The following is a 27,239-nucleotide window of genomic DNA, read 5'->3' as shown; positions in this document are numbered from 1 at the left end:
TCCACTCAATTAGTGTCTTTATTCGTACTCACTGATTTTTCCCACGGGGAAACTGTTGAAGGGACTGGAGGGGAGGGCTGGGCGGGGGGAGCCATGACTTGGTTTTCCTCCATCCAGTGAAGGAAGTGACAGAGGAGGGACATAACTAAAGAGAGTGACCAAGGGGACCATCAATATGTGGACTGAGATGCATTGTGCAGTGACTTCAGACAACCTGAGTCCTTCTGTCGGGGAATGCAATGTCAAAGTGGAAAAGTAAAAAAAAAAAAAAAAAAAAAAAGATCTAGAGGAAAGAACAAAGTGCATACGAAGCAAACTGCTAATGTAGGGACGGTTCTAAGGCAGCCAGCAGGGAGAAGGCCAAACGTCTGGGATGGTCACCCGACCGTGCCCCACTCCCACTGCCCCATGCCAGGCCAGACTGTCGGGCCACCAGTGCCCTCTCGACATAGTCTCTGTTGGTTCCAAGGGTGCTGTAAAGCCACAGAAGGTTGTGGAAGGAGGAGAGCCTGAAGTGTGGCAGCACCAAGGCAGCCCAAGGCATGGCTGCATTGAGAATCTCAAGGCATCTCTTTGTGGGTGGCTCTGGAGGGCCGGTGAGATATGGAGGGGGAGGGACACCCAGGAGGGGTACAATCAGCACCTTTACTTAAGCACAGGGCAGAGCCACTCTAGGGTTTCTTAAATTACCAGGTGGGGGTGAGAATGTTGATTAATTACAGAACTGAGGGCTGCCACGCCCACCCGGGTCCTTCCCTGGTGCTCAGGGCCCGGTGTGCAGCAGGTGATGGAGGGGCAGGCCCTGGGGGAGGCAGAGCCAGCTCAGCAGCCCAGCCAATCGGATTTGATGCTTCCGAACTTCACGCTCTTCAGACTTTGGTTCTCCAACTTCAGGTAATAGGCACCCTTGAAGAAGTAGCTGTGACCTGGAAATGAGAAAGAGAAGAGCCTGTGACCAACCCATCCTCAGACATTATAGCACGGAGAAGGTTCCTGAGAACTTTACAAGTCTGCCTGTTATAGGGAAGATGTTTTCAATTTTTAAGATGTTTTTGTTTTTTTTAATGTGGACGGTTGCTAAAAGTCTTTCTTGAACTTGTTACAAAACTGTTTCTGTTTTATGTTTTGGTTTTTTGGCCAGGAGGCATGTAGGATCTTAGCTCCCTGACCAGGGACTGAACTTGTACCCCCTGCATTGAAAGGCGAAGTTTTAACCACTGGACTGCCAGGGAGGTCCCCAGGAAGAAACTTTTAAATCACAGAAGACCCTTCTGAGGCTGGAGGAAGGAATTAAACTCTCTGAGTCCCTGTTTCTTCATCTTTGAGATATGGCTAAAGATACCACCTCTTAGGGGTTATGGTGATGATAAAATGAGATGATATATGTATTATTAATATAAATAATAGCACTGTGCTGAGCACAAGCACCAAGCTGGGCACTTTGCATTCCTAGAGGTGGCAAACCAAGAGACTGCTATCCCTATCAGATGGCCCACATATGGGTTTTGTTTAATCCACACAAGTTTTCTGTTTTGTTTTGAATAATCTGGAAATTTCATATGAAAATACGGATTTCTCATTTCTTTTTAAAAGAGCTAGAATATCTAATAACACTACTCCCCTTTTCTCTTTTTGGGAGGCCGCACCAGGTGGCATATGGGATCTTAGTTCCCCACCCAGGGATCGAACCTGCACCCCCCCTGCAGTGGAAGTATGGATTCTTAAATACTGGATTGCCGTCCCTACTCCCCTTTTCTTGCAGGGCAGAGATCGTCAGAAGCAGAGAAGCAGCTGTCCAGAAAACAAGCCATGTACTCTCTGATGCTCCACAGACCACATCACTTCCCGCTGTCTGCCTTGCCTGCTTCACTCATTAATGCACCAGCTTGGCCCCTCAGGGTTTTGGAATTTCTTACTCCTGACACATATGACCTCATTTACTTCCTTTCAAACCCCTGGCATACAGGAGGTGCTCAACAGATGTTTCTTTCTGAAGATAATCCTTAACCTGACACCTGGCTGTACCCTGCTTTTTCTTGGACATGTGAGAGGTTTAGTCAGGGCCATGTGCTTAACATGTGATAGGAGCTCAAAAAGCATCTTTGTGAAATTTCATTGAAATCTCCTCTAAAAAGCCAAACTGGACTCATTTCCAGGGCCCTAGAGACCTCCCAGAAGCCTCCTCAGGAATCTGGTTTCCAAACTCCAAATTCTAGCCCTTGCTGGTTTGGTTGTTTTATGCTGCAAAGGAACAGAGACAAATGGGCTATCTTTGCCACCTCAGCATCAGGGCCTGACAAAGTTGGTCCTGTCTCAAATGGAGCCATCCTTCTGCTAACAGGAGGCAGTCACAAGGCCTCCTGTGGAACCCTAAAGGGCCTGGATCAAACCCCAGAATGAATCCAGGGCACCAAGCCCAGGTTTCTCGCCCGCCCCCGGCAGGCCTCCCCTCCTCCCTGCTCTCTGGCTCCCAGCTCCGCAGCTGTGAGGGGCCTTTCTGGGTCTTACTGCCTGGAGCCGGCTGAGTGAGCAGAGGTCAGGGGTCTGGATGCCTTCCCAGCGCTGGGCTGAAGGGGCTGGTTTGTTTTCCCCGGGCGCCGCCTGCCTCCGCATACAATGAGGGAGTGTGTGCTTGCAAGGAGTGGGGCCCTGGCTGGGGGCAGGGAGTCCTAGAAAGCGGCCAGAAGCCTGGGCAGCTCACCCCCGCCCTGCAGGTCCACCACAGCATCCAGGTTATCAGGGATGGCATTCCAGGCATCAGCGATGAGCTTGGGGAAGCCAGGATCCATTTTCTTCTTCACCTCATTGTATCTGCAAGGAAAATGGCCATGGTGAACCAGTGGGCCTCCCTCAAGGCCAGCCCTTCCGCAATGTGACCGGAGGGTCCGGCTGATGGCTCCTGGGTGAGCCTGGGAGGCCAGCTCTAACACTTCAAGGAGGCCCCTGACTGGAGCTGAGGGGCAGGGAGTCAGACCTGGGTAAATCCTAATTCCACGACTCACTTATTAGGTGACTTGGGATAGTCCCGTAAAAACAATCTTATAATGACTACTAACACTTAAACAGTGTGTTACCCACCTTCCATATACTTTCTCAGTCAATCCTTATGGCAATCCTATGGCAGTTACTACCATAATACTCATGTTATATACCAGAGGCTTAACAAGGGGACCCAGTTTCTAAGTGGGAGTCCAACTCAGGCCTTCTGGCTACAGGGTGGTAAATTGCTCTCTGAGCCTCAGTTTTACCACGTGTTAGATGGTCTATATTTAATGTATTGATATTTAATTATCATATATATGAAACGTAATAACCCATGCAAAATGCCTAACACAATATCTGAGAAATGTTAGTTTCCTTAGAAACTCTGATCTCTGCTGCAGTACAAAGAGCACAGGACCGGGAGCCCAGAGACAAGGTCCTGCCCGGCACTGCTCGGCTTGAAAAACTGCTGCTGCTTCATCTGTTGAGTGAGTTGACAGTCCACATCTTGGGCAATGATCTCGGCTGGGACATGAGGTTACAGTACAAGGTGGTGCATGAGCCCAAGCCCTGTGAGTCACAGAGCAACTTCCTGTCATCTCAGGCCCAACGGCAGCTCCCAGGGCAAGTCGTCATCCGGGCTCTGCTTTTAATTTGTGTAAATACCTGGAGTATTAGTTGGCATATTCTTTTCTTGGCTAGCAACATCTGTCTTTTTCATTTTAATTTTGGGAGAACTTTTAAAAGGCTGGGGTCATTTTGATTCCACTGCTTCTCCACTTACACTCCATCTATTTATTATTCTGCAAATATTTAATGACCAGGAGCTATGTCGCTGTGGATACTGTAATAAACAAGATAAAGTCTTGCCCTCGTGGTGCTAATTTTCTAGACAGATCTGTGTTTGAATTTCATTCTGGTGACAGCCCAGTACCAGCCTCATAGCTGACTCTTTTCTTCCCCACAGCCAGCTTGACCACCTCCAATCCCAGACGCCAAAAACAGCTTCCCCTATGAGCCCCCTTCTGCAGGACTCTTCCCCCTCTGCCCATCACCCTCAGAACTGCCAGAAATGCCTTTCTTAATCCCATCTCTGTCATGAGATTTCTTGCAAAACCTAACATGCTTCCTTGTGACCTGAGGTACCAAAACCAAGTTTCCCAGCTTGGGAAAATTCCAGCATCCCATCCACATTCTCTCTAACTACATTCTCTAGAGTGACAATGGCTCAGAGCTATGTGCCCTTGAACTTGCCCTCATTTCTTTCTCACTCTACCACAGAAGGCAGGGAGGGCAAGAATCAACTGAGGCTCAGAGAAGTGAACCAATTTGCTTCACAGTTCTTCCTCCAGGAAGAATACAGCATGGAGGCATCGGAAGATGCTGGCTCTGAACAGGACCATGTGTCTTCACTCTCTGTCCCCAGAGCTTCCTCCGACAGTGTTTCCTGCTCACTGGGACACTTTTTGAAAGGTTTCTCTGTGACCCTCTGACCTTCTCCTCTCCGGCTGTAGAACTGTAGTGTAGAGTAGGTGTTACAAATACAGACATTTGTGTCAGAGATTTTTCAAAGGTATATCCTTGAGGCCACCTGGAAAACGCAGCTAATAATAGTGGCTACCTTAAGTGAGAGATACAGGTGAAATGCATAGCCCCAGGATGTGGTACAGGGCCCATCATGAGAACCATCACTGTTTTATTTGTACATGTTTATATCTCTTCCCTTCATGATACTGTAAGCTCCACCAGGCAGAAAGCAACTATTTCTTTTTTCTCCTTTTTTTAAAAAAGTTCTGTGCTATATTGATTTCTTTGCCATGTGGGATCTTAGTTCCCCGACCAGGGATCGAACCTATGCCCCCTGCATTAGGAGCACAGAGTCTTAACCAGTGGACCACCAGGGAAGTCCCAGAGAGAGCCTACTGCTTGACCACTACCTTCCAGCACCAAGGTAAATGCCTGGCACATAGGAGATATTGAATGCATTTTTCTGGGCTTAGTGAAAGCTTCTAGAAGCAAGGACTAACCACTCCCTGGGGTTGCCCAAGCTGGAAGCAACTCCTTGTCCTGTATCATTCTGGAGCGATTTCTCCTTTTCCAGCAAGGAGGCCTGGGCCTCTGTAGACTCTACCAGGACCAGTGTCTCAGGCTCATTAACTACCTCTCCTGGGAAAAAGATCTGTCTCCTTTAGAAACCCCACCCAGAACCTCCAATAGATGTTTCAGTTCTGCTGCTTTTAAGGAAGATTTACAGAGCTTTCCCTGTGGAACAGGCTGTCTGTCCCAGATCTAGGCTTTGGCAGGTAGGCTTGCTATTGAAAAGGACTAGAAAGCAGATAACTCTGCCCAATACCCAGCAAGATGCCAGCATAGCCTGAGCATCAGTGTGTGTGTGTGTGTGTGTGTGTCTGTGTGTGTGCGTGCGCGCGCGAGTGTGCGCGCACAAGCGATACTCATGATTACACACAGACACGTCTGTTCCCATATGTTTACATTCACAGTGTGTGCTCCAGGATGATTATAAATGTCCTTTCAACACTGTGATTCAAAGATACTAGGGCTCTCTGATTCTAAGATTTGGAGATGCAGAGTGACTGCTGTGCCGAGATACATTTCCACACAGTACGTGCATGTGCCTGGGAGTGTTCCGGAGCCTGTGGGCAGAGCCTGTGGTTTCCTGGCTGTTTCCTTTCCTGAGGCTTGAGATATCAATCAGCTTAAGTTGCTAAGTATCTTAGCAATATGTCTGGAATTCCACCCTGACACGGCAGCCGGGGACATAAACAGCTTCTGAATGCAGGGCCACTGGGGGCAGGTGGTGGGGAAGAGGGGGGAGGACAGCAGACTCCGGAGGGAAGCAGGATTGTTCCAGGAGTGGCAAAGGTTCAGATGCAGACACAGGAGGAATGTGAGAATGCTAGGAGGCAAAGAGGAAGACCACTCCTCCACAGACCCAATAACCCGGAAGGTACAGTGCCAGGGGCCCAGGGTTAGACGGCAAAAGAAGCAGTTAAAATTCTATAATCTGCGTAATCAGTGGCCAACACACTTGCCTATAAATAACTTAGACAAGTTAGTTCATCTCTTTGGACCTCAGTTTCCTCATCTAGGAAATGGGAAGATTTATAATGAAACTCCTGAGATCCAGGCTGCCTCACTAACCTTTCCTGGATATTGGACTCCCTGGCCCTCAGCCCTGACCATGGTCTCTTAGAATCTGACCCTTCCCTTTATTTTTAAAATTATTTATTTATTCGGCTGCACTGGGTCTTAGTCGCAGCATGCAGGATCTTTTTCAGTCTCAGCAGGCTAGATCTTTAGTTGCAACATGCGAACTCTTAGTCATGGCTGTGGGATCTAGTTCCCCGACCAGGGATTGAACCTGGGGCCCCTGCATTGGAAGCACAGAGTCTTAGCCACTGGACGCACCAGGGAAGTCCCTAGACCCTTCCCTTAGATGAGCTGGGGCAGAGAGCTACATGCTTCCAAACTGGCCTCCTGCCAGCCTGCCCCCACAGCCAGGGGACCTGTGGAAGCTGGGCCAGAGGGTGCCGCTGTTTCCAATGAGGCCAGATTTGGATGCTAGCTCCTGTGGGTACCCGTCTCAGTTTTCATTCTGTGTTTGCCCTCTGCCATCCCTGCCTCCACCACTCCCATCTCTTGGGACCCCACTACCTCAGGTACAGTATAGAAAAGTGGAGAATCGCATGTTCTCTGGGAGCCAGAATTCCAGGGTTCAAATCTCAGCCTGCCACTACTTGGCTGTGTGATGTTAAGCCAGATACTTAAACTCTCTGAACCCATATCCTCACCTATAAAATGGGAAGAATAATAATACCCACCTCATACATAGGATCAGAGTAGCAGCTATTATTTTTATTTTTATTAATCCCTTCTTCAGTGAGTCACCCTAAAATACAAGGCTCCAGACCAGACAGTCATGAGCCCAATCCAAAGACTTCTGAGCAGAGAAAGGAGGCTCAAACCAGAACTGTACCAGTGATGTGCCCAAGAATGGTTCGCCCTTTGGTGACTGCTCAGAGGGCCTGTAGCCCTGGTGGATTAGAGACCAGAGAGGGGCCGTCCACAGTCCACCAGCCTCTGAACTCAACCCAAGAGGCTCAAGGCCAGTGTCTTCTCTCTGTCGACACGGCCGGCGGTGCGGCTCTCCTTCACACTGCCCTCCCTTACCTCCAGAATTTGTCTCCAGCGAAGATGTATGTCTTCTTGTTCTTGCTCCAGTTAAAGGCAGCATCCACCTTCTGGACATCAGGTGGGAGCCCCAGGCTGGTCAGCGGCTTGGGGTACCCTCGCTCCAGGGTACTGGCTGAATAGACCCAGTATTCGTTCCCTGGGATAGAAGCAGAGGGTGCGTTGGCGGCAAGTGTTCAAGGCTGTTCCTCCCACCACCAATCTGCCAGCGACCCCACTGTGACCTTTCTCAACGGGGACACGAGTTCTGCTCACTTCTGGATTCAGTGCCCAAAATCCGGGCCTCCATGGAAGGCTTTGCAAATTGGTTATGGAAGGTCCCTGCCCAAGAAGGTGAGCAGGAGTGAGTCCCACCCTGGCTTCACTCATCAAGTCAGAGATTCTAAGCGCCACGATTGCTGTGAAGAGGCACCTTTTTCTAATTTGCACTCAGGTCCCCTGTGAGCCAGCAGCTGCTCTGGTCACTCTGGGATGGAGGAGCTGGGGGGTCCGCTGGTGAGCACGCACCCACAGTGCTGTCTGAGCCTTCAGCGTCAAGGAAGCTGTCCCTGTGTTCCCATCTCAGCCTTCACCCCACTAACCACCACAGCTCTTCCTGCACCCCCTCCTAACAGCCTGTTTTTCTGTCTCCCCTCCTGGCTCATGAGCTCCCTGAGAGCAGGGGTTTCAGCCCTGGCACATGGGAGGTGCTTGAATACAGAGTAAAGAAGCAAGATTGCCCCAATGTTACCCATATGGCCCTGCTGCTGTTGTTCAGTTGCTAAGTCACATTCAACTCTTTTGTGATCTCATGGACTGTAGCCCGCCAAGCTGATCTGTCCATGGCATTTCCCAGCGGATCTTCTCGACCCAGGGATTAAACCTGTGTCTCCTGAATTGGCAGGTGGATTCTCTACCACTGAGCCACCTGGGAAGCCCATATGACCCTACCTCAATGATTTTTACGACTTATAGAGACTCCTCATAGGCCTCCCTGGTAGCTCACTGGTAAAGAATATGCCTGCCAATGCAATGCAGGAGACGCAGATTTGACCCCTGGGTTCAGAAGATCCCCCGGAGAAGGAAATGGCAATCCATTCTTGCTTGGGAAATCCCATAGACAGAGGAGCCTGATAGGCTGCAGTCCATGGGGTTGGAAAGAGTCAGAACTTACCAACTAAACAACAAGAGTCTCTTCGTCCTATGACTTAACTCAGTATTCTGCTTTCAAGGAATTCATTTTGAAGTCTATAGAAATAAGTGTAAACATTAAAAATAAAAACAAATCAGTGTTTAAAAAATTCTAACTAAAACTGTCATTTGCCGAAGGCACTAGCATTAGGAAGGTATTAAAGGCAGTAGCACTGAAGTGTCATTTTCCTCCGGAAAAGGAATCAAAAAGATTGAAAAGTAAGTAAAAGGTTACTGAAATGTTCGTTCTGTGAGCCAGTGCTGGTTGATGCTGGATGTCTGAACCAATCTGCCAGATGATGGTTGAAAGAGTGGATCTGTAACTAAGGAGAGCACCCACCAGTGTACAGGAGTCGTGGTACAGCGCCCCCTGGAGCCGAGGGCCAAGAAGGTCCCCTCCCACAGACCTGCAAAGAACACAGCCTTCTCCTCCTGTGGGTCTTCGTACACAGCATCGATCTTTTCCGGTAGCTCAGGCCAGAATGTGGCTACTAGCAGGGGCCCTGTGGGCTTGTCACGTGGTGTCACTGTTCGCCAGATGAACCTGGGTGGGGGAAGGGAACACAGGGAACCACACCTTCAGTCCCTCTGTAGCTGTACCCACACATACCTCCCCAAGCCCACTCAGAAACATCCCAGGATAATTCCTTGGCTGGGTAGCGGGAAGGCAAGATCAAAGGAAGGGTGGAGAAGGACTGGAGAATGAGCAGAGTCCCCTCAGGAAGACACCAGAGCAGAGAAGCAACCACTTTGCTCCCCCACCTGCTCCCTCCTCCAGGAAGCCTTCCCTAACTACCTCTCTCTCCATACTGGACTCTCCCCGCTCTGAGTCTCTCAAAACTGGCAACACCAAGTGCCTGTAACAGTAGTTTGATTGTCTGTTGTTGTTTTTTTTTTTAAGTGTTTTATCTTTCCTGCCAGATTAGAAGTCAACTGAGGCAGGAGCTGATGGCACTCAAAAGCACTTCCCGAATGGAAATGATGGATTCATACACTTTGGCAGGAGTAATAAAGTGTGTGTGCATGCTTAGTTGCTCAGTCGTATCTGACTCTTTGCAATCCCATGGACTGTAGCCTGCCAGGCACCTCTGTCCATGGAATTTTCCAGGCAAGAATACTGGAGCAGGTGGCCATTTCCTCCTTCAGGAGTAATAAAAAGCCATCATTTATTGAGGGCCTACTAAGTGCGAAGCATTTCATGTGGCTTGTAAAATGTCAACCTTACAATATTATAAAATAATATGCACTCTTGGTGGTCTACCCAGCACCTATTATTTATTTCCCTATAATCATTCCTCACAAAATACCCATACTTATAGTCCCTCCTTTCCTATAGAGAGAGCCAGTCGCCATTCTGATGAGTTTAAGCTACCCGTTCTCCAAGCGAGACCTCCAGACCAACATGTGGAACTCATATGAAATGCAAATTATTGGGCTCCACTTACGACCCATGAATCATACCCTCTGGGCTTGGGGCCCAGTAATCAGTGACTTAAGAATCCTTCCAGCCGATTCTAATGCATGCCAAAGTTTGAGGACCACTGATCTAATCCTATCAGAGCTTAGCATTCCCCGGCAACTGTTATAGATTCAGCAGTGGCCGTATGTCTTATGTTGACACAGTAAGATTGAAGACATACACTTATTTCAGATCTGGAGATCTTTCTCTCTCTAATCTCTCTTCTGCTGCCTATGGGTAAAGAAGTTTACAGCCCCAATTGCCATTGGTAGTCATCGTGTGACCCCAAGGGACTCAGACTGAGGACGAAGTCAATGCCAAGGACGGTAGTGGACAAAAAAATCACTGAATCTGTGACCCTCTTTCCACCCCTGGAGGCAGCCCTACCCCTGGACTGTGTACCACGTGGGAATACTTTCTTTCCATTGTTTAAGCTGGTTTGAGTTGGGATTCTTTGTTCTGTCAGTTCAGTCGCTCAGTCGTGTCCGACTCTGCGACCTCATGAACTGCAGCACGCCAAGCCTCCCTGTCCATCACTAACTCCCGGAGTTCACTCAGACTCACGTCCATCGAGTCAGTGATGCCATCCAGCCATCTCATCCTCTGTCGTCCCCTTCTCCTCCTGCCCCCAATCCCTCCCAGCATCAGAGTCTTTTCCAATGAGTCAACTCTTCGCATGAGGTGGCCAAAGTACTGGAGTTTCAGCTTTAGCATCATTCCTTCCAAAGAAATCCCAGGGCTGATCTCCTTCAGAATGGACTGGTTGGATCTCCTCGCAGTCCAAGGGACTCTCAATCAAGAGTCTTCTCCAACACCACAGTTCAAAAGCATCAATTCCTCGGCACTCAGCTTTCTTCATAGTCCAACTCTCACATCCATACATGACCATTGGGATTCTTTGTTACTTGTGACCAAAACATCCTGATACAGGAAAGTACCATGATCCTTACTTGGCAAATGACGCTCAGAGTGGTGGTGGAATTGCCAGGATTCAAATCCAGATCTGATGCCAAAGTTGGAGTAGAATTATCCTTCAATACTGCCTTTCTAGTCCCCCACAATGTCCAGCACCAATTTCTGCATATGGTCAGTGTTTAAATACTTACTGATCAATTCAAGGAGCCCATTAAACACTCATCAACTTCCTTTTGAAAGAAAGTGGGATGTGTCAGACCAGCGATGGCTCCGACCTGGGCCTAGGCACCACACCACACCCTTTCCCAGCTCTGTACTCAGACCCACCAGTGTGGTCAAGGTCTCCTTAGGGAGAAGTGCAGCAGATCAAGGGTAGTGCTAGAGTGTGGGTTCCCTGGGCTCACCTCTTCCCCATCCCTGAAATGAGGGCTGCAGGACACACTGAGATCTGTTGTTACATGTCCTGGTTTGGCATTCGCGGGCTGATGGACCTGACTTCTCAGTGCATTATGGGTCTCATTTCTCTCTGGCATCTGCCCCACTCCTCCCACCCCCAACCCAGCACTTAGCCCAATGCCTGGAGCAGAGGACCCCCTTCACAAGAGTTTTTGGAACATCTTCAGCCTCACCAGGCTCTCCGGGGATAAGCCAGTAACTTTCTCATCTCTCCAGCTTTGCTCTTCCAATTCCTTCGTCTCAACCACGCTCCCACCCTGCCAGCCCCTTCACGTCTGCCTGCATCAGCTTCTCCTCTAATGTTCCCACTTGGGTATCACTTCACCTGTGGAGCCTTCCTGGACTCAGATGTGTCCACAAAGTGTTGTGTTAATATCTCTGCAGTCACATCTCTTTCATTCTGCCATGATGGTCCTCTCTGCCTCTGTTCCCTAAACCAGACGAGTGGCGCTCAAACTTTAATGTGCATCAGAATCATTTGGGACATTTTTTTTTTCTCTCTTTTTGGCTGTGCCTTGCAGCTTGTGGGATCTTAGTTCCCTGACAACAGGGTGAACTTCACCCTTGGCAGCGAAAGCAGAGTTCTAACCATTGGACCACCAGGGAATTCTCATGGGGAAATTTTTTTAAACGTACATGCCTGGGACCCATTCCCAGAAATTCCAGTCAGAGGGCCTGAGGGTCGGGGAAGAAACTTTTAACTCTCACACTCTAAGTGATTTTTGTTGGGGAGATTCATTGACCTTTTTTCTTGAGAACACTAAATCTAGGCATTGGGCTTTCCTGGTGGCTCAGCGTAAAGAACCCTCCTGCCAATGCAGGAGATGTGGGTTCAAACCCTGGGTGGGGCAGATCCCCTGGAGAGGGAAATGGCAACCCATTCTAGTATTCTTGCCTTGGACATGCCATGGACAGAGGAACCTGGCGAGTTATGGTCCATGGGGTAGCAAAAGAGTCAGACACGACTTAGTGACTGAAACAACAATCCAGGCATTAAGCAGCCCCTCTGCCCACAGCACAGAACACTCACCCCCAGATGCCAAAGCTTAGCAGAGGATCTGGCACAGTAGAAGCCAAGTAATTATTTATCAATAAGGACAGCTAGTATGATTGAACACACTTAGTCTGTGTCAGGCATTGTTCTAAGCACTAAGCTCATCTAATCTTCAAAAGAGCCCTATGAGATAGGTTGGACTATTAATCCCATTTTGGAGATGAATGAAGTGAAGTGAAGTGAAGTCGCTCAGTCATGTCCAACTCTTTGTGACCCCATGGACTGTAGCCCACCAGGATCCTCTGTCCATAGAATTCTCCAGGCAAGAGTACTAAAGTGGGTTGCCATTTCTTCCTCCAGGGGATATTCCCGACCCAGGGATTGAACCCAGGTCTCCCTCATTGCAGTCAGACACTTTACAGTCTGAGCCAGATGAGTAATTTGAGGTAAAAAGAAGATACACAATTAACTTGCCTACAATCATGCCACAGGTTAGTAGCAGGTCCAGGATTCCAACCTAAGCAATCTGGCTCCAGAACCATTCTCTCAACTATTATGCTCTATGGATGGACAGATGATGAAGACCTGATGATGTGCATGAATACATAATGATGATGGATGGACAGATAATGGATGGATGGGTGGATACTGGGTGATAGATGCGTGATGGATAGGTAGAAGAATGGAAGGATGGATGGATGCTTTAAGGTAGTTGTAGATTTGTTGCCTGCCTCTAGGACAGCTGAGTGAATCACAGCCCTGGTGGATTGAGTGGGGCCCTTTATTTATAGCCTGAAGGATACCACCTCTCTGCCCTGTGGTGACTTGTTCCCCATACATAGAACATTTGAGGTCAAGGCCATTCCAGGAGGTCTATGGTAGACGCATTGTTCCTAATTCTTCCCTCCATCCCTGTTTTAGAAATCTATATACATGTGTGATGTCACATGACTGTGCAGTACTACCCCCTAGAGTAGATAGTGGGCTTGGCCATGTGACTAGCTTCAGCCAGTGAAGTATTCTCAAATATGCTCAGAGTGGAGGCCTGAAATGTATTTGTGTGGTCTGATCTGGACTCTTGTGCTCCTGCCATTTGTCATGAGTAGCTGCTAACCCCAGGAGAAGGAGTGACATGCAGACCATCCCTGAATGCATACTGCAACCCGAAGCTGAGACACCGAGGAGACCCACAGGCCAGCAGACAGCACAGAAAGTGTCTGTTGTGGTAGCATCAAAATCTGTCCAACATGCAGCAAAAATGGGTCTCATACCGGCCATTCTGTGAAGCCCCCAGTGGGGTCCTTGAGCAAGAGATGGAGGCACGAGAATAATGGAGGCAGGGCAGAGGGCAAGGAAGCCAGCTCCTACACTCACCGGTCCTTGAAGAAGAAGATCTCCCCACGGATCTGAGAGATGCCGTCAAAGACAATGTCCTGTTTGCAGAGCTCAGGAGTGACGGGGCCGAGGGTTGGGGTGGGGCCGGTGCCAGTATCAATGTCAGGGGAGGCCCCTGGGGGAAGACACCCGACCTCAGACTCTCTCCAGCCCCAGGGGTTCTTCCCCACAGGCTGAGCCCCGAGACTGGCCCACCCAACCTGCTAATGGTCAGAAGAATAGTATTCTGGCCTCGGTGTCAGCCCAGGGAAGACAGGGGGATGAGGCCTGGACTTGGAAAGGTTTCTGAGCCCACAAGAGAGTCAGAGTGTTAGAGGGGAGACTGTGTGGCCAGCATTGGGGGTGTGGCAGGCACCTCCTTCACTCCTGAGGGTAACCAGCCACCATTTAGAGGTGAGGAAACTGAGTCCAGAGAGGTAAAGACCGGCTCCATCCCTTGAAGCCGGTGAGCGGCAGAGGCGAAGCTCAAACCCAGAGCCACTCACTCACTCTACTGCAGTTCTTTCCCAAGTCTTATGCTCCCCATGCCCTGTCGCTCCAGAACCATTTTCACGATTTCAGCCTTGTCTAAGTGCCACCAGTACTATTATACGTTGACTTATTTTAAAAAACGGAGTCACTTTGTAAACTCTGGCCTCATTGTAAGCATTAATATACATAAATCAGTGGTTCCAGGTACTAGCTGTACTGATCCTATTACACGTTAAAACAAAAGAATTGTTTGGAGAACTAGAAGCTTTGTAATCCTGTATCATTAAGGTCATTCCAGGTGCTGGGAATTTCTACACTATATTTAGCTATTAATACTTCTCCTGGATTCTAAACCTCACTTGGATGCATAAACCTCATTGACCTTGGGGCCAGAAGGTTACCTTTCTCAGACCTCTCTCAGCTGACTCACCTAGAAAATGGAGAGCCCATTTCTGCCCCACCTGCCTCACGGCATGGCTCTGGGGAGCCAAGCAAGGCTCAGACACTGGTGTTATTTGGAAAGGAAAGGGCTGTCCGAGGGCCTTAGAGTGATGCTCCAATATCCCCAGAGCAGGTTAATACTCCTGCTCTTGTCTCCTGCAGTCCCAGATCTGGCTGGTTCCACCCCCTGGCACTCTACCTCCAGCAACACGACCTCCCCAAACCCCTGCCCCGGGGACCCCAAGCTGAGGCTTACCATAGAGTTCTTGGATGCCCTGGATGTCATCATGGGACAGGCGGAAGTTCTTAGTATAGGTATAAATGGGCGCCATCAGGGCTCCAGGGTCCTGTGAGTGCTCCAGCCCCATTGCATGGCCAAACTCATGGGCTGCCACCAGGAACAGGCTGTACCCTGAGGGCCGTAGGGAGTGGAGGGGGGCAGAAGGACAGGGAGAGAGATAAGAGAGAAAATCAGATCAGGGATTTCCCTGGCGGTCCAATAGTTAAGACTCTGGGCTTCCAAACTGGGGGGAGGGGTTTGATCCCTGATCAGGGGACTAAAATACTACATGTGACTCGGTGCAGCCAAAAAAACAATAAGTAGTAGTAGTCAGGCCTGGCTCTGACAATGGGGACATTTGAGGACATCTCCATGGTAGGGTTCAGAGCATGGAAGTGGCACATATTGATGTTTTCTTGTGAGAATTCTGAGGTTAACAGACCATACCTTTTACTTTCAATTAGAGTCAACCCAGGTCCCCTCATCCCTTTCCATGTGGACCGCACATGTGCTATAGAGGGGAGCACGCAGCATTGGCAAATCCTTTACTTAAAGGCCCATTTGTTTAAAAATCCCATTTCCTGGCTCTTCGTTTTCTCTATAAAGAACAAGGGCAAAACCTGCTCTGCAGTCTCCAGAGAGGAAACCCTTGGGTCCACCATTTCTTCCCCAGGGAAAGCAGTGAAAAGATGCTCACTTGGAGTGGTTGCCCAGGCTCAAGCCAGACAGTGGGCAAACCCTATCATTGCACTCGATTGTGTGTTGAACTGTGTACCTGCAAAAACACGTTCAGGTCCTAACCTCACATACCTGTGGCTGTGACTTTATTTGGAAGTATTGTCTATGCAGATAAATTCAGCTACAAGTTAAAATGAAGCCATACTGCAGGAGGGTGGCCCCTTAATCCAGTGTGACCCACGTCCTTAGAAGGTACATGGCCAAATATCAACAGAGGCAGAGACTGGAGTGATACAGTCTCTAGTGAAAACGTGGCCTTACCCACACCTTGATCTTAGACTTCCAGATGACTCTAGAAGTACGAGGGAATAAATTTCTGTTGTTTTAAGCCATCTGGTTATGGCAGCCCTAGGACACTAAAATGGGCTTCCCTGGTGGCTCAATGATAAAGAATCCACCTGCCAATTCGGGAGATGCAGGTTTGATACCTGGGTGGGGAAGATCCCCTGGAGAAGGAAATGGCAACCCACTCCAGTATCCTTGCCTGGGAAATCCCATGGACAGAGGAGCCTGGCGGGCTACAGTTTATGGGGTCACAAAGAGTCGGACACAACTTAGCGACTACACAACAGCAATGGGGCACTAATACACTGCCCCCTCCCCCAACCAAGTACACTATACGTGCTCTGGAGCCTTAAATCACTCCGGCAGGTGGAGAACCCCACCTTTAGATAGAGGCTGGAGCAGAGCAGGTAAAATGAGGGTAAGTCTTAGCATGGCACTTGGGGGAGGATAAAAAAACTCCCTTGGCCAGCCTCTGTCAGCTGGCATTCTCCAAGTTCCATCTCAGTGAGAGTGAAAAAGAAGAAAAGTAACTTAAAAAGAGGCTGCCCCAATACTGGCTGTCCCCAGCCCAGCATTCTCACCTGGTCACCTGGGGCCTTGAACCCAGTGACACTGGGCCTGCAGCCTAGTGACTCCCTGGTGCCCCCAGGGATCCTGTTCATTGCAATGACCACACAGTAAGGTCACAGCCTGTCTCCTGGTCACTCTCTCCCTCAAGTCTGTGAGCCCTGGAGGGCAGAGAGCTGTCCCTGGCAGCTGTGTTTTCAGCACCCAATACTGACAAGGACCCCTCCATTCACAATCTGGCAAAGGACGGTGCCCATGGGGGCAGGGAGGGCCGTGAGGGTTTCCCCATTCTGCGTGGAGGGTGGGGAGAGCAAGGGTGAGGCAGGCGCCTACTGTATTCCTCTCTTCTGCCCACCCAGCTCCCTGAAGGCAGCTCTCTGCTGGAGTGGGAATGTCTCGCAGGAGAATCATCTCTCTGGAACAGGGTTCCCTGTATCCAGCACTGAGATGTTTGGGGGTGACAGACCCATCTGGAGGGGTACAGAGGTGGGAGGGGAAAGCAGCATCTGCTGGGGAAAACTGACTCCCACCCAGGAACTGGGATGGATCGGGTCTTATTTTGGAGGCCACCTCTTTGCCCAGAGAAGCGGGGCTAAGCAGGCAAGAGGTCCCCACCAGAAACTGGCAGCGTCACTGCGGAGTGGGAGGGTCCGCAGTAGAGATGCTGAGATGCCGGTAGGTGGGTGTCTAGGGGGCGGTGCCTATGGCGGAAGTGGGTGGGGACTCTGGACGGTTTCCCCGCCTACACATGGGCGGGGCCGGATTGCGGCTTCTCCTACCTAAAGCCAGGGCTCCTCATACCTTGGTCGGGGCAGAAGCCCCACTTGCGGTCATCATCGTAGTTGGAGGTGGTCGCACACCACAACTTCCCATCACTGCGGCCAGCGCTGGTGCAGCTCTCATGCTTGTTGCCCAGGAAGGTGAAGGGGAAGACACATGGGGCACCTTCCGAGTTCCCGCCCACAGTGGACATGGCTGTGGGATCAGGGACATGGGTCAGCAAGAGGCAGGGGGTCTGAGGCCACCACCCGGAGCAACGACAGGACGTGGACATTACGTGGACAGACGTACTGAGTGCTCGCTCAGTCCGGGTCACTGGGTCAGGAGCTTTATGCACATCTCACATCCTGGCCCCCCTTAAACAACCTGGTGTGGTAGGGACCCTAGATTACCTCCTGTTGCATAGATGGGAAGACTGGAGCTCAGAGAGATTAAGTAACTTGCCTAGGCAGTGCTGCTAACAAGTGGCAGGGCTGGGATGCAGACCCAGGCTGCCAGACTCCAGAGCTTTTTAAATTAGCTTTCCATGGGTGGGGCCATGGCGGGGCCAGAGGGAGCTGAGCGGAGCTGAGGGTGCCAACACCCCTTCCAAGACTGGAAGCTCCATCACACATGGGCCAGTGGGAGACTTACCTGTGTCCTCTGCAGAGAGCAGGGACTCGGCAAATATCCGTTGAAGGAAGGGAGGAAGGAAGGAAGGGAGGGAGGGAGGAAGGGAGAGAGGGAGGAAGGGAGAGAGGGAGTTCTTATTGAAAAACAAAGATCAAAAGAGATATAGACTAAGACAAAGAGGGGCAGGGAAGAGAGACTCTGGGATGAGGGAGAGGAAGAGACAAAGACCAGAGAGGCTGGGAGAGTGCAGGTCATTCTGAGGGAGTCCTGTGTATCACCAGCCAATTCGGCTGAACTGGCCGTAGGTGCCCAACGTCTGTCCTGACTTTGGTGTCCGTGCTGGGCCAGCCGCTGAGCGTCCTGATTAGCAACCCCTGTCCTGGGGAAACGGGGGTTGGGGGAGGGCGCTCTCGTGGGTCTGCTATCAGAGGGCGGGGAGAGGCGCGACACCCACCAGTCTCCGGACAGAAGCCGTACTTCTTGTCGCGGTCGTAGTCCTCGGTGGTGCCACACCAGCGGTAGCCATCCGTACGGCCCTCCGTGGTGCAGCTGTCGTAAGATGTGCCCTGGAAGCGGAATGGGAACTTGCAGGGCTGTCCGTCGGCGTTGCCGCCCATGGTGAACAGGGCTGGAGTGCAGGAGAGAGAGGGAGGGTGCGAATGTGAGGGAGATGGCCCACCTGCCCACCTGAGCATCTGCTGGGCACCTGTGTGGATGCAGAGCTGGCTGCCCACCTGCCCACTCACCAGGGAAGTCATAGCATTGATAAAATATTTTTTAAAAAAATCTATACTGGTTGGTAAACTGTTGCTTCTCTGAACTTCTGGGGGTAAATACTCCTTCCTCCCTTGCCAGCCCCATCCTTTTCCTTGGACCTTATGGATCGCCCCCCTCTGCCCCAGCAATAAAGTAGTTAACCCCTGGCACATGGTGGGGGCCTCCAGAGCCCTACTCCAACCCCAGGGTCACCGTCTACTTTGCCTGATTGATGCCTGCATCCCTGCAGATTGCTAAATATATCATCCAAGGTGGGCAGGATGGCAATATCTCTCCATTTGACAGAGGGAAACTGAGGTTTGAAGAAAGCTGGCTCCAGAACTAGTCGTGACCACCTAGATGGATGAAGGTTGTACAGAACTACAAAACACACTGATCTCCATCTCTCCCTTCCTTGCTCTGTCATTCACGCTTGCGCACACAGAGAAAACTTCACCTCCCTCCAACCCCAGGCGTTTTCCCAGATGCTGTGGTCCCTGCAGGAGGGAGAGGAGAGGGAGGGCGGGCGGGGGAGGTGGTATCTTTGTGAACCTTTTAATACACACCCCAGGGTCCTACTCTGACCGCCCCAAGACATGGGCCATGACTGGAGGGTTCAGGGGAGACAGTGGGATTAAGAGTCTGGGCTTGTCTGTCTTGGGTTCTCCCCCTGCTGCCCCGCACCCTCATCCACCCGAAGCTACAGAATGGTGTGTCTTTGGATTTGCCAACTAGCAAAACCACAAGTGAGTAACAAGGACCATCTGTGAACAACGGTGCCAGAGGTGACCTCAGCAGCCCCCGTTAACTCCACCATGGCCAGAATCAAGCCCAGTCCCTGGCCACCCTGACAAGTCTCAGGGCCCCTTACCCTCACTACTCCCTTCTCCCCAACCCAGGGACCTTCTCCTGGAACGCCAGAAACAAGACAAGCTGCCTTGGTGGCCTTGAAATGGGAAAGGCGAAGTGTTAACCTCGATGGAGACCAGTCTCCACCTTTGGCCTCCCATCAGCGGCATTTCTACCACCCAGGAAGCCCCCATCTCCTCCCAAATCCTGCCCTCAAAGGGACGGAGAGAAGCAGACACTGACTCAGCAGTCAGGAGGGGCTGAGTAACCAGAACCTCTGCCCCAAGACCCAAACACGTGCATGTCGTGCGTACTTGCATCTGACTAAGCACCAAGTCAATGGTTAATGTCCAAAACAGGGAAAAACCCTTCCTCAACTTATGAATTACAGCTGTTTCCCTTCTATTATCAAGACATTCTGTTCTAAACACAGGGATTGACACATGGAAGGTTAACGCCATCCAAATCCCTACTGGGAAATGCAAGATACATTAAATATTTTTGGTTCTAAATATTTCTGACGTTAATGGCCAATGCCTTGAACTTTACTTAATAAAATGTATTGCACGAGTTTTGGGAACTAAAAGCGTAAACAGGGACACATTTAACTAGCTCTTTGTTTCTTTCCTTCTGTCAACAGGGCTGGTAGTTAGGGTTCAGTTGCAATAAAGTCAGAAAGATTCACAAATGTGTAAAATTACAGCTAAGAAGACAGAGGTATCTATAGATCAAGGAGTCTTTATGGACTAGTAAAGAAAAAAGGTATTTTAAAAGGTTTTGGACTTTTTCACATTTTCTCCACATCTTCCCAGCTTTGAACCTCCTGAATCATTAAACATGATGACTTGATAAGAGTATCAGGTTATATATGCTGTCCTTTCATGATTTCTGATTATGAAGTATGTCAAGGATAAATTAAAAAGAATGAATGTATATGTCAATACCCTCACTCTTTAAAAAAAAATTTCCCTCTACATTGTTTCAAAATATCTAGAGCTTATGTCTCAAGCACTGACAAAAGCACACACATAAATACTAGGTCAAACCTGCTGCCTCTGCCAAGACCCAGAGCTGCAGTCACAAGCCAAGATAGATGGAGACCAAGAAAGGCAGATGGAACAGCCCCCAGACACAGACACACAGAGTCAGCATCAGAACCAGAAGCAACGGCTGAAATCCCCCAGGTCTGTGTCCCCAAGCCAGGTGGGTACTGGCCTCAGTACCAATCCCATTGTTAGGCTTCTGATTCATCCCAAGGCTCTCCTCAACCCTTGAACCTCCAATTCTGCTAGAGGGTAGAAAGTAGTTCTCAAGAGACCCATTGGGCATTTTAATCATTCTAAGTTCATTTTAATGTATGTTGGAAAAAAATAATTAGCACATCAAACTAATGAGTTCAAAAATATTGCTAATGGTGAAGGTTAAAAGAGGAATCGATTTAATGAAAGTATTAAGTGAATAATGGAACAGATGAGAAGGGCACAGTGATGGCTCAAATTGGGATGTGGGGGCTGAAGGAAGTGGAGGGAACACTGGCTGATTGGCAGTGCCAGGCCTGGGGAGGGTGGAGGCCGGAAGGTCAAGGCCTGAAGCCAGGAGGACACTCACCTTCATGGGGGCAGAAGCCATACTTGCCGTCCTTGTCAAAGTTGTATGTGGTGGAACACCAGAGGAAACCATCGCTGCGGCCTGTGTCTGTGCAGCTGGTGTACTCCTTGCCGTTGAACAGGAAGGGGAACTTGCAGTATTCCCCGTCAGCATTCCCGTACTTCACACGGACCACTGAGGAGCCACACAGGGTGGAGGGTGAATCTCTCTAGGCCTTTCTTCGGAGACCAGGATTGTGACTCATTTGGGGTGTGTGACCTCCCTCCCCCTCCCACCTGAGCAGATGAAGGGGTCTACAGTTGCCAGGGAAGCCACAATCTTCATTGCTAGGTGACAGGGAGGCATGCAGAGAATCAGCGAGGAGGTTCAGGCATGTAGATGGTCATATTCTTACCTTGTCCTTCTCCCAGGGTCCACAGCTCATCGTCGTCGAAGTGGGAATCTCCCCCAACTCCAGGGCCCGGGGCGAAGGCATGAGCCAGGAGCCCGTCTTTGCCATCAAAAGGGTACCCATCTCCATGTTCTGAAACACACTGGATCTCAGCTTCTAGCTACCCCACTGGGGGCTGAACCCCAGCCACATCTCATCCATGGTTGGGGCCCTTCAGCCCATCTACCTTCTGACCCCTTCCCTCACCCTGTTGGGTTATCCAGGACTGAGGACACAGCAGGCCAGTAGAGTGTAGTCAGCATCCTACGGTCTACACAGCCCTCAGAATCTCTACCACCAGCCTTCACTGTCTACACTACTGCTGATGATACTACACTTACCCACATGCCAGTGTACGGCCACACCAGTCTCCTCGCCACCACCCTTGCTGTCCCCAGCGTCTGTACCAAGGACCTTCACATTCTTTCTTAGCCATATCACCTCCCTTCAAGTCATATTATTCCCAATGGCCACAGCACTAACCCTCATATCCACTATGCCACCCAGGGCCATACCATCTACCCACATACCTGCACTGTCTCCTGTGCTACTTCCCCTCATCACTTTCCACTCACAATGTCTACACTGCTTACCTTCATGTCTACACTACTGTGTTCCCACCCCAACCCACCTGGTGCCCTAGACCCCGGCATCCATTCTGCTTACTCTCAAGTCTACACTGGTCCATTGTATCCGACCCAATTTCATATCTAGAGTTCCACAGCGTCTATGAGTGTCATCCAACAGAACTCCTTGCCGAGATGGGAATGTTCTTTGTCCAAATTACTAGCCTCATGTGACTACAGGGCACTTGAACTTTGACTAGTGTGACCAAGAAACTGAATTTTAAATGTTATCAATTGTAACTAAGAGTAGGTAGCCTTGAGGATCCAGGGGCTACCATCTTGGACAGTGTGGGGAGACAGTTTGCTTTCAGTTTTACACCACCTCCAGGGGATCAGATCATCCGTTTTGCATCAATGTGGCTTTCCAACGTCTGCTCCAGTCTACACCACTCTAGTGTCTACATCTTCTGCCCTCCTAGCTAAGCTGGAAAGGAGAGCCCCCCGTGCCTCTCTAATATCCAGATTGCCCCTTTGTCTCTACACTGACCCCCCTGCGCCCCTCCTCTGCCTACCCCAGCGGCCGAAGTTGATCATGATGTCAGCCTCTCCATCATGGATCCGAGAAAACCGTAGCGGGGTCACATCGCTCCAGACTTGGAAGGCACGAGCAAAGGCATCATCCACTGTCTGGGGGTCCAGATCTGGTGTGTAGCCAATGATCCTGGAGGTAACAAAAGTGCATTTGAATGTGTGCAGGTGTGCAAAGGCATGTGCGTATGCCTAGGCCTACAAGTGTGTATGTATGTGTGCAAGGGTGTGTATATGTGATTGTGTGAGTGTGCAATGGTGATTGCGTGTGCACAGGTGTGTGAATGTGTGCATACATGTGACAGGTATGTGTCTGCATGAGTGTGTGCGTGAGTATGGATGCACGTGTGGGCATGCGTGTACATGTTAAGTAGAGCTTTCTGGGAGAAGAGCCCACTAGAGCGCCTCTAAGTCCTGTGGAGCCTTAGATCAACCCATATGGATAGGAATGTAAACAGTGCATTCTGGGACCCAGCAGAGGTGTCATCCTTGGAGTGCAACACGAGCCCTACAGAACAAAGCTCTCAGCCCAATTAACAACCAATTACAACAACTCTATACCATGAAATCCAATTATCAATAGCAACCAATTATCAAGTTCTCATTACCCACTCAATGACCTCATCTAATAATGACAATGACTAGCACTGACTATGGGCTTCTGTGGTGGCTCAGATGGTAAAGAATCTGCCTGCAATGCAAGAGACCTGAGTTTGATACCTGGTGTGGGAAGATCCTCTAGAGAAGGGAATGGCTACCCCCCTCTCACTATGTGCTGAACACTGTGAAACCCCTTTATATACGCAGTCGGCTTCCCAACCGACCCATAAATAAGGTTTTGTTTTAATTCTGTTTTGTAGAGTGGAGAGCCAAGGGTCAGAGCACTGAAAAGGAAGTAGTTCAATGCCCCACAGCCAGGAAGGGTGAGATTCAAGTCCTGGTCCGTTTGACTCCATTCCTAAGAACTTTGTACGCAAACTCCTTAGGATGCCAGGTCCTCCCAAGTTCCCTCCTGGGTCCCCGGAGAGGGGAGAAGACAACGCCCAACGAGACACAGTGTCCCTTGGACCAGGGCCCGCCCTGCCTCCCACAGCCCTGCCTTGGCACCTGTATGTGATCTGGTTCTTGTCCCACTTGGGCTTTCGGGGGAAGAAGTTGTAGTTGGCCACGTCGGGGTTGCCACAGCGTGGCTTCCGCATGGTCTCAATGGTGCTCTGGTCCAGTTCACCTGTCTGGGGTAACCCGAAGAACTTCTGCATCTTCTTCAGGGTGTCCTTCAGCACAAACAAGTTACAGCTCTCCTTGGGGCAGCCGTAGAAAGTGTTTAGGTATTGCTAGAAGAAATAAGGACCCCGGCACAAACAGCCACATTAGGATGGTATAGTATTGGCCAAAGGAATCAGCAATCCCAGGGCACTGGGTAGAGTCCCAGGTTCCCAAACCACTGGTTAAGTGACATACACACTCCCAGATGGCCCCACACTCCCATTAGCCGAGTGACATACAAACTGTAGATACTGTGGTTTGGGAGTACATATTGGGTGCCCACTATATGCCCAGGTACTGATGTCAGCATGTGTTAACTCATCTGATGCTCACTGCAGGGGGCACGGGTTTGATCCCTGGTCCAGGAACTAAGATCCCCCCAGTGCTGCGCAGTGTGGCAAAACAAAACAAAACTTCTCATAGCCTCTATCATGTAGACATTATTACTATCTCCATCATACAGAAGAAGAAACTAAAGCACAGAGAGGTTAAGAAACTTGCCTAAGATCACCAGCTCTTAAATGGCGGAAATGAACTGGGACCCAGGTAATTGGCTCCAGAGCCCAGGCTTAGAACCTTTACCTCTCTACCACCTCTCTTTACCTCCACTGTCTCTTTTAATCCACCAAAATGCTGATGACATAGGGATTATTTCCCTCACTTTTCTTATAAGGGCTGTGTGCCCTGGGCTCCAGCAAGAGACAGACCTGGGTTCAAAATCTGAATCTGCCATTTTCCCAAAGAAAACAGTCCTGTCCCTCAGGGACTGTGCAGCTGGCTCAGTCCAAATGGAGGCCAAAACCAAACAGTCCCTTGCAGGGGGTCAGAGACCAATCAGTTCATCTATTTATTTGACAAATACTTTTTGACACCTACCAGGTACCAAGCCCAGTGTTAGGGATAAGGGTCAAGTGGTGAGCATGACAGATGTTTCTAGTCTCAGTCTCCCTATACTGGGTTCAAAGCCCAGTATAGGGAGGCTGACGGATCACAAATAACTGAAAAATTAAATATGTGATAGGAATGGTGGGGAGAGCCAGGAGACCTTATTAATGGGGCCCTAACCTTGTTTAGGAGGGTAGTTAGGAAAGAGGAAAGAAACAGTATAATAATAATATTAATAATAAATGATAATAACATATGATGACTAACACTTATTGAGTGTTTTCCATGTCCCAGGTACCCTTCAAAGTGTCTAAGATTACCTCTCCTTTATTTTCCTTTATTTACTTTTTGTGGTCATGCAAAGAGGCACACAGGATCTTAGTTCCTCCACCTGGGATCCAACGGTGCCCTCTGCAGTGTAAGCATAAAGTCCTAATCACTGGACCACTAGGGAATTTCTTAAGATTATCTCTCCTTTAACCCCAAGACAGGAACCCTTATTACTCTCAGTTTGCAGGAGAAGCTCAGAGAGAAGTCACACTAGGCCAGTTAGTTAGTGCAACCCCTGATTTGAAGTCAGGTGGTCTAAGTTCAACTTTTGGTTTCTCAAGCCCCCCACTGTATGTCTCTGGGCAACATGGACCTCCATAGGTTGTAGAAGGTGTGGGGACCCAGGTAGCTTTGTGACTGATGCTCCAAAGCTCCACCTTCACCCTCAACCACAGCCCCATCTTTATGCAGACCAGCTCCATTTGTTCAAAAAAGGCAGAGACCTGGATGCTGGAAAAGGGGCAGGGGTGGTGTCATAGCTTGAGAAGGAGTTCCCTGAGTGATCAGGTGACCAAGGGCGTGACGATCCTGTCCTGGACAGTGTGGGGAGAATAAGGGCTTGCTAAGGCGGTTGACTTGGCGACTAAACAACAACAAAGGGTGGTTGAAGCAATTAACAGGGCAGATGTGCGCTGGAAGGAACGTGTTGAGGGGTCCAGACCCAGCCCGGGTGCTTACAGGGGGAGGGGAGTGCCCTTCCGCTGCCCCCATCCCTGCTTGTGCAACCTCTCGGCAGGGATGCCGCTCGCGCCAGGCGCGCGCGCTCGCGCGCTCTCAAAACATTCGAGCTGCAGCTCGGAGCCCCGCCAGGAGGGAGGGCTCCCTGGCTGCTCTCCCACCCGAGCCGGGCTCAGTCCGCCCCCGCCCCACGCGCCGGGGCCCTCGTGCTGCCCCTCCCTCCGCCCTGCTGGCCAGTTCTCTCCAGCCGTCGTCCGACTCCTTTGGAGAAGTTCGAGGAAACTTTCTGAGGTCCAACCCTTGACCTTCGTTGACCAACTTGTTCACTGAGCCACTGAGAAAGGATGCGCTGGTCGTTTCCCATCGGCCCCAAATACTTGCCAAAAGGACCCCCGAGGGGTTGGTCCAAGGACCCCTCTCCAGATGTGTGCAGAAGGTTCCTAGACGTTGGCCAAAGTTCTGCTTTGCCCAGAGCTCCCACCCTCACGTGTTCAAAGCTTTATCCAAATTGTGTGTCAAAGGCCCCCCTCTTCCTTAAGATGGAACCCCTAAACAGGGGTTTCAAGGATCCTCCACTGTTTGCAAAAGAGACCCCTTCAGGCTTTTTGCCAAAGTCCTCCCAGGACGCTGGCTAACTGGCTTTGTCAGCCAACCCCCCAGATGTGTCCAAGAGTTGTTTACAAAGCCGCCCCCGTGTTGCCAAATCCCAGATCCTGGACAATGTTCTTGTTATTTGCAAAAGGGGCCCATTCCAGAGGTTTGCCATAGCACCTCGGTTCCCGACCCTGCTGGTGGCGCGCCCCAGCTCTGGGTCCTGAAAGTTGCCAAGCTGTTTATCAAAGGACTTCTCCTCTTACAGCAGCTCCACCACCCCTCCTTCGGCGGTCCAAAGACCACCCCGCGCGGTTTACTGAAGCCCCTCCCCCACGCTGTAAGCCCACCGCGGGAGTGGGGGGAGGGGTGGCCTTTCCCCCCGCTCCAAAGTTTCTCTAAACTTGGTTGGATGAGGCTAGCGTCGCAACTCACCACAGCCAACTCTTTGTCCGTTTTGGGGGCGACATCGCCAGGAAATTTGATGATGGGCGATGGCGCGGCGGCGGCGCGGCCCAACAGGCAGCCCAGGACGCAGAGCGCCCGCAGAGGGGCGGCCAGCGCGCCCCGGGACACTCGCGCCTCGGTCATTGCGCTCCCGGGCCCCGCGCGTCGCCCGGGGGTGGCTGGGTCGGTGCGTGTGGCCGCGTCGCCGCCTGGCTGGCGCCTGCTCCCCCGCGCGGCGCTGCGCTCCGAGGGGCTATTCGACTCGGTCTCCTCGGCTTTGCCCGGCTCAGCAGAGCATGGCCCGGCTCCCAGCCCGCTCCGCCGCGCCTGCTCTCGCCCCGTCCTGGCAAAGCCTTTTTATGTTTAAAGCTCCAGATGCATAGCCTCCAGCCACCGCCGGAGGAAGTCTGGACGCAGCGGAAACAAGGGAGGGCCGCCGCCAGATGTGGCCGGCTGGGCTGGGAGGACGCTGGCAGGGCTGCGGCGGG

General features: G+C 50.7%; 1 protein-coding gene across 1 annotated transcript; it reads right to left on the bottom strand.

The window, feature by feature from the left end:
- Positions 1 to 27,239, bottom strand: MMP2 (matrix metallopeptidase 2). Its single transcript, XM_005691985.3, has 13 exons — positions 26,740 to 27,239; positions 23,662 to 23,888; positions 22,539 to 22,687; positions 21,365 to 21,493; positions 20,971 to 21,144; positions 18,212 to 18,385; positions 17,167 to 17,340; positions 14,752 to 14,907; positions 13,563 to 13,698; positions 8,772 to 8,908; positions 7,174 to 7,333; positions 2,702 to 2,811; positions 1 to 926 (listed from the first exon to the last, which is right to left on the bottom strand). Exons 1-13 carry the CDS (start codon positions 26,893 to 26,895, stop codon positions 823 to 825), a joined length of 1,986 nt encoding a protein of 661 aa, XP_005692042.2. The 5' UTR covers positions 26,896 to 27,239; the 3' UTR covers positions 1 to 822.

This window comes from Capra hircus, chromosome 18 (assembly GCF_001704415.2).
Source record: "Capra hircus breed San Clemente chromosome 18, ASM170441v1, whole genome shotgun sequence".
Lineage (NCBI taxonomy): Eukaryota > Metazoa > Chordata > Mammalia > Artiodactyla > Bovidae > Capra > Capra hircus.
This window is presented reverse-complemented; position numbering and strand designations above follow the sequence as displayed.

Coding starts and splice junctions, on each gene's coding strand:
- MMP2 (XM_005691985.3), bottom strand. CDS start 26,895: ATGACCGAGGCGCGAGTGTCCCGGGGCGCGCTGGCCGCCCCTCTGCGG. Junction 21,494..22,538: donor GATCAACTTCGGCCGCTGGG/GTAGGCAGAGGA, acceptor AGTGTGTTTCAG/AACATGGAGATGGGTACCCT. Junction 14,908..17,166: donor GGGCTTCTGCCCCGACCAAG/GTATGAGGAGCC, acceptor TACGGCCCTCAG/GGTACAGCCTGTTCCTGGTG.